Source organism: Cryptotermes secundus, unplaced genomic scaffold (assembly GCF_002891405.2).
Source record: "Cryptotermes secundus unplaced genomic scaffold, Csec_1.0 scaffold350, whole genome shotgun sequence".
In the NCBI taxonomy this organism is placed as follows: domain Eukaryota; kingdom Metazoa; phylum Arthropoda; class Insecta; order Blattodea; family Kalotermitidae; genus Cryptotermes; species Cryptotermes secundus.
In genome coordinates this window covers 156,763-163,946 of record NW_019731981.1, presented here as the reverse complement: position 1 = coordinate 163,946, position 7,184 = coordinate 156,763, and the positions used below count along the sequence as shown (strand labels likewise).

The window sequence follows — 7,184 nt, the reverse complement described above, 5'->3', positions numbered from 1 at the left end:
ATTACAGGTAAGTACTTAGAAGAAATAATAATAAATAAAAGTAAAAGTAAACAAACAAATAATAATAATAATAATAATAATAATAATAATAATAATAATAATAATAATAGAAGAAGAATGATGAGTGATATTTAACTTATCGGCAAAAGACTTGATATAGTATGCGAGATTGCACGGTTGTTTCCAGAGTTGATCTGTGAGCCACTGCCTGTAGGTTTTATTGTCTATATTGTTGCCTTCAGACATCTGTTCATAATTTCTGCTTAGGTTCTCAGTCTGGATTCATCCTACAGTCTCCCTGGTAGCAACTTACAACTGGCATATTGCAAATACTTTTGGGCAATCAGTCATCATAAGTTTTCAGTTACTCTCCAGTTAAATCATACATTTCTTCACCTGAAATCAGAAGTTTTGCATTTTTATGAATGTTACACACAAACTGCATGCATACCACTTGCTGCATGTTAATCCAATCTTGCTCATACATACTCTCATGTGCTTGGATGATGCAGCTTGTTGTATACCATTGTACAGAATGTTGTAGAGTGGCATCATAAAATACTACATCGTAACAGTTTTCATTTGCACATAGTGTGAAAATCAGTTGCTTTTCATACATTGATAGTAACCTTTCTTGTTAAAGGCCATTTCACTAAAATTTGACCTCACTAAATCTTACCATTGCTCGTTGACTTACAAATACAAAACAGTTTATGTTTCTACCTGACACTTTGTAATTAAAATTTTATTTTGGATAATTAAATTAATAGTATATATTACCATTCAGGTTTTTTATAGGAATTTGCCACATCATCGTTCATTGACTTTCAAATATGTAACAATTTCTGTTTTTACCTGACACTTTATAATTAAAATTGAATTTCAGATAATTAAATTAATGGTATATAATACCATTAAGTTTTTTATAGGAATTTGCCACATCATTCCCCATTAACTTACAAATACAAAATAATTGTTTTTTAACCCGAAAGTTTATGACTAAGATTGAGTTTCAGATAGTTAAATTAATGGTGTATAATACTCATCATTCAGGTTTCTTTATAGGAATTTGCCACATCGAGAGAAAACCCGAATTGGATTAGTAAACGGCTTGAAGCTCTTGGTGTAAGTTCTGAACCAGTTGCTTCAGCAGGCTTGTGGCTGTGATAAATTGTCTAATGTCCAAGCCTGTGTATGTATTATAAATTAATTTTATGTTTGTTTGTTTGTTTGTTTGTTTGTGTCAGTTATGTGGTTACATGCATACAGTAAAATTGTTGCCTTGTAAAGCTTTTAACCCCTGTATTATTACATTCTCTTGAATTAAGCTACTGATAACTGTATATTAAATTGTTGGCCATGCAATCTTGTGAGGTGCAAACCACAATAGTGCCATTAATAGTTTACTGGATTATGAACCTGAAATTTTTTGTGGCAATCAGTCTTAAAAAAAATTGCAACTCTTCTTTAGGTATTTATTTGTAGAATGTAAAACTGCGTGGTGACAATTCAAAATCTATATTTACCCTTCAGTGTAATGGCATGATGAGCCATTGGAGACAGGCATATGAAATTTTGTGTAGCAATAGATCAAAACATAACTGTGAATTATGTATGAGCCATGTTTTTATATTAATGGATACAGACATGGTGACACAAAACTTTGAAGTTATATTCTACAGATTTAGTGTAGTTTGATAATCTGTAGAAGTTGGAATTATGCATAGAAATTGAATGCTAAATTTATAATTAAGTTGTAATACTTGCTTGCCTTACCATAGCATTGTGCGTTCTGGCTTCTGTGAACTGTTTTTTTTTTTTTATGTGTAAAGTTTACATGGTAGGTTTGATTACATGGTTAGTAAGGTTGAAGTCCTCATACTTCTATTTAAATACCTCTTTAAGTTTCATTGTATGGGATAACTATAATATCACCACAAATAAAAAGGGACCATGCCAGTTCTGATGATAAAAGCATAAATAATGTGACATGTAGACCCATTGCCAAGTAACAGCTGCATAAACTTCTGCCATTGGAAGCTGCTATCAAGCAACAACTACCAAAGACAGAAGACTTTCTGTGTTCTGTTGGTACAGTGATCTTTGGAGTGTGTAACTTGGTGAGACTGTAATAGTTATTTGTAGTTATGAGTGTAAGTGTCCAGTAACTCCAGTTACCAATCAGAACCCCAGCTGTAATCACACCACGTGACAACTGGTGTCAGAAGTGAGATAAGATTGGATTGATTGGATTGGCACCAAAATGACTGATAATATGGTCGATTCTGAATGCCTATTGACCATCATGGAAAAGTTTGAAAGTCCAAGATGGATGCCTGGCTAGAAGAAATGAAGACGTAATGAAAAAAGACGAAGGCCTACCAAGAAGCAACAGAGGCCTGTCAAGAAAAAGTGAAGGCCGACCCAGAGGAGATGAAGGCCATACTGGAATAAATTAAGACTTCGATGGAAACTGGCCTAGAAGAAGCGAAGGCCACAGATTTGGAGGCAAATCAAGAAGAAATAGAGGCCATAGCAGAACATCAGGAAGCCCCTAATGAAGAGGCTGCAGTGGAGACTATCAGAGCACTGGAGCACCAATCCAGGGACCAACAAGTGACTGTGGAGTACCAGAACCTACAGAAAAGGTGGAACAAGGATGATGATGTGTGAGAAGCCCTGAAGGATGGACGGTTCAGAAGAAATGTGAGGTGCAGCCAAAATGTAACAGTGGCATAAGGGATTGAAGCCTGAAATGCAGTTATACCTGGGAAACAAGAAAATGTTCAACAAGAGAAATGTCAGCAGGGCCCTGAGACAGACCATAGGGCTGGAGATCATGAAGCAAGTAGTCAGGTCTTCCATCAGAATCCGAAAAATAAGTGTTAAGATGTTGTGGAGGAGCCAGCTACCACGCAAGCAAAAGAAGAGACTACAAGCAGTATAAGAGCCAGATATGTAGGAACACTGGCCAATCTCAAAAGTTCTGCTTGTACAGATAGGAAAAGAAGAAATTGTGGTAAGCCAGTAGGCTACTTGTGATGGGTAGCCTTAAGGAAGGAGATATGTGATATGTAGACCCATTGCCAAGTAGCAGCTGTGTAAACAGATGACAGTACAACAGCTCGGTTGACACTTTTCCTGGCAAAAAGAGAACACTCAATAATGGAAGATCCGTTTTTTATGCGGACCATGCTGGCGCTATATAACAAGGACTAGCCAACTGGATTGGAGCCCAAGTGAAGGATAATAATGACACGTTCCAAATGTCTGGTAGACATCTTGAAAGACTTTGAGGCCAAGCTGGATTTTCAAGCCTCTTGGATGAATGACCATCAAGCCAAGACAGAACCTAACTGCGAGGAGTTGATGGCTATAATTAAAGCCAGTCAAGAAAAAATTAAAACCCTGATGGTTGCCAACCTAGAACAGATGAAGGCCTGTCTCCACAGCGTGGGAGAAAACATGCAAAACAGGGGCATATTGCAGACAACTGAAAAGTAGGCTACGAACATGAAGGGAAAGCTGCCAAAACAAAACTCCTGGGACAGGCATGCATTTATGAACAATGGACATCACCCCTTGTGAAGTGAAGTAGAAATCTTAGTGGATTTTATCTTGTTTTACCTTGAAAAGAGAACTACAGCGTGTGATTTTAACATGGGCTAACACAGTATAGCAGTTTCAACATAATTTAATAAAATATTTGTAACATATCAAGATACCTGAAGATGGCCATTTGGGGCCAAAACATGTTGTGTCAAAGTGTATAAAATGTTAAACTAAGATTAAGATTAAATAGTGAATAAACAAGTGTTGCAATATTGACGGACGATAAATACATTGACGTTGAGTTATAAGTATAGAACTAAAAAATTGAAATATTAATTCACTGTCCCATGCAACATGCAGCAGTTGCATTTGCACTGACCAGTAATAACCCCCTACTTTCACACCACTCTTCCCCAAACTTTGACTTTACAGTATTCTCTGTTTCTCAGCTTGTAAGATCAGAGAAAAGGTAATAAGATAGGCAGACCTTGAAGATCTTAATGGCAGGAGACACATCCCCCTCCACCTGGCTATTCTGTGATTGCTCTTTACAAAGAATGAGTATCCAAGCTGACATTATAATATGGTTGCCTGAACCAGATCTTATCAGCTCATATAGTTTCATGAGACAGAAATGATATTGATTTTGTGATTGAACAATTAAGATTGTAGGTTGCTGGGTTATGATGCCTTGCAGTTTCATAGATTGGTACCAGTGTTTCAGAGAAACATGCTGCTTCCATCTTCAATAAAAGATAGAAGCAGTAGGTACCTCCAGAATGTTAGGCACATAACTGTATGGTGCTATAATGTAGAAGACCACATTTTTAATCTTCGCTGCTGGGAAAACCTTAAATCATCTACTTGACTGAACACTGTAACCAGTGTTCAGTCCATTATCAGAGTAGCTTCTGAGTCAGTCTCGCTGTCTTCACCAGAAACAGTTGTGGTGCAATAACAGCAGTAAATGTGCAATGAGGGTTAATAGGAAAAACTCAGAAAACTTCTTTTTCATATGTTTCTCATGCTTGCACATGATGAACTACATGGGAAGTGAAGGAGATCTTTCAGTTACAGTTGTTCCTTATTCCACTTCATTTTCCATTGTCTGAAACAGATTGAAATGTGTGTTGGGAAAATTTACTTCTATTTCAAGACTTCATGTGAAAGAGTTGATTCTGTACATGTTTACTGCGTTTTCCCATTTAATATTTTTCTTCAGCTCTGGAACACAAAAGAGAGTAAATCCTTTAATAACCAATAATGGTATTTCTATAGGCTTCATGTCTCTGTTTCTCAGTATGCCTGGAAAATTTTTGTGCTTTTTTATTTGTTATTTTCCTGTATTCTGTGACTGTTTCAATTTATATTACTGCCCACAGATGAGGTCTACAAATGCCACAAAAGAAACTGTATACACTTGTAGGGAAGGCCAATAAAATTATTTTTAAGGCATCTGTCATCTTTAACATTTCTTCTGCTGTAGCATGTCAGTTGTCTGTGAACCTGCAAGCTAAACGGAAAGGCTTGCATAATAACTGATATAATTCGTTAAAATTAAATGTCAAATTTGTAAAAAGGTGAGAACATGTCTTTACAAGATATTTGGTGCACATTTTCCAGGAAAATGCCAGAGGACAGGCAACGAATGAAAGATGCTGAGAAAGCCAGGAAAATAGAAGTGGAGATTCGAAAAGAAAAGGAGAAAGGGAGGCAAGAGCATGAGAAAGGTAATTATGGTGGTAATTTGAAGTATAATCATTCTCTTATGAATTATTATCTTTTGTTTTAAAGTCTATTAAAGCTGGCAAAAACAGTATTATGGTATTAGTGTCATTTGGCCTTCTCATCATTCGTACTTTAAGTGACATATCCCAGGAGACTGTCTTCCAAGACCATACACCAACAAACTATTGCATGGTTGTTATTTTGACCTGAGCAGTTGTCAGCAAACGAGTGAAACTCTTTAGCAGTTTTGAGGACATGTGTTAGTATAATTTATTATGAAGGAACCTATGTTATGTCGCCCTTTTTTGGCCTGGCTTTATGGTAGAGAAAAAAATGAACTTTTGATTTGTGTTATATGCCAGAAAAATGCAACTTAAAAATTACCACGGTGTATGAAAAATAATGAATCCTAAAGTGAGGTTGTTAATAGATATCAATCTGAGGGAAAGAATCAGTGTTTCCACTGAACCCTTAAATGTGAAAAGAGAACTGAGTCAGTAACTGGAGTCAATTATTGCAACATACAAGATTCTTTATGATGATTTTCGCTCATTTCTTGTATGAGACGAGGGTCTTCTTTACACCAAAACAGGCATTTACCATTAGAGAAGAAGGCCGTGCCATAGCTCAAGCGGTTAGTCACTGGCTTCCCGCCGTGGTGGTCCAGGCTCGAACCCAGGTCTGGTCATGTGGGATTTGTGGTGGACAAAGTGGCGCTGGGGCAGGTTTTTCACTGAGTACTTTGGTTTCCCCTGCCAATCTTCATTCCACCAAATTCTTCATCATCATAAACACCCGGGCAGGTACAATAAGCCAATCAGTGGCCACCGTGCCGAGTTGACCCAACTGGACTCCACCCCCAATATGCGAAATAAGAAAAATAATACCATTAGAGAATACAGATCCACCATTATCTCAGGGAAGAATACTTGTGTCCCTCTCTGCAACAGCACATTCAAATTAACTGTGAGTACATGAAGCAGAGTCCCTAGTATAAACATATTTCATTAGGAATATATTTATGTGATCTTTTTGATAATCATCTGGTTTTATGCTTTGTGAGATAAAAACATTTAAACAGTGGAGTGAAGTAAGTAAACATGAATAGTTCTGTCTTCTGGGGTATAACACCGTGTAATCCATTGAAAGTCAACTGACATTTTGGAGGAATATGCCACAGACATCTATATGGTTGAAGTGTGAGCCAGGTAAGAAATGATCAAGAAGCAGGCAGCTGCTACATGACATAATATCCCAGAAGATAAAAACATCTGTGAGAACCTCAAATCCTACATAAGTAGAACATGTTGGAAAATGATTCATTTCCTTTCAGGTACATATGCACAGTTAAGACGCGACATTCCAGCAAGCCCAAGTATAATGCAGCGCTCTCACTCATACCACAATATTGCGCAGGTAAGACTTCACTCTTCTTCTTGTTTATTTTCTTAACATCATTCTAGCAAACCACAGTCAGTGTAGCTAACCATCTCTTTCACATAGTTTGTGTCTCACCTTCATATAGGATGTCTGACTCCCTTGCTCCTAATTTGAAGTGATATTCTGTAGTGCAAGACTGAATGTAGAGCATGCATTCATAGATGTACTGCTGAAGTTTCAATGTTTCAATTTACTTCTGTTTGTTACAACATATTTACTGCCATTTGTTGAACCTGCATATTCACGGTTCCCTGTATCCTATGCCATAAGCATTTCCTAATATGTTACTGCATGTTCATATATGTTTACAGATTATTCCATCATGTCAATCATTTGTGATCACCATTTAAAATTAGAATGTTATCATCATACGTTGGTTGAACAATGTCCAAGAGTGCAGAATGATACATGTGCATTTGAAAGGTTGTGACTGAAACTTATCAGCTGACACAGGTAGCATTTGA

At 36.9% G+C, this 7,184-nt stretch overlaps 1 protein-coding gene and 1 long non-coding RNA gene across 3 annotated transcripts in view; one reads left to right on the top strand and one right to left on the bottom strand.

Moving 5' to 3' along the window:
* Positions 1-7,184, bottom strand: part of LOC117282555 — a 39,425-nt gene that overhangs the window by 7,477 nt on the left and 24,764 nt on the right. The window lies entirely within an intron of this gene.
* LOC111867393 (ubiquitin carboxyl-terminal hydrolase 8) overlaps positions 1-7,184 on the top strand; it is a 48,864-nt gene that overhangs the window by 25,350 nt on the left and 16,330 nt on the right. The window contains exons 9-11 of one of the 2 annotated variants that reach the window (XM_023857202.2): positions 1,066-1,125; positions 5,176-5,282; positions 6,614-6,696. In XM_023857202.2, coding sequence (XP_023712970.1) covers positions 1,066-1,125; positions 5,176-5,282; positions 6,614-6,696 — 250 coding nt within the window. The remainder of the gene's footprint in view (positions 1-1,065; positions 1,126-5,175; positions 5,283-6,613; positions 6,697-7,184) is intronic. The other variant, XM_023857203.2, reaches the window with a different exon arrangement.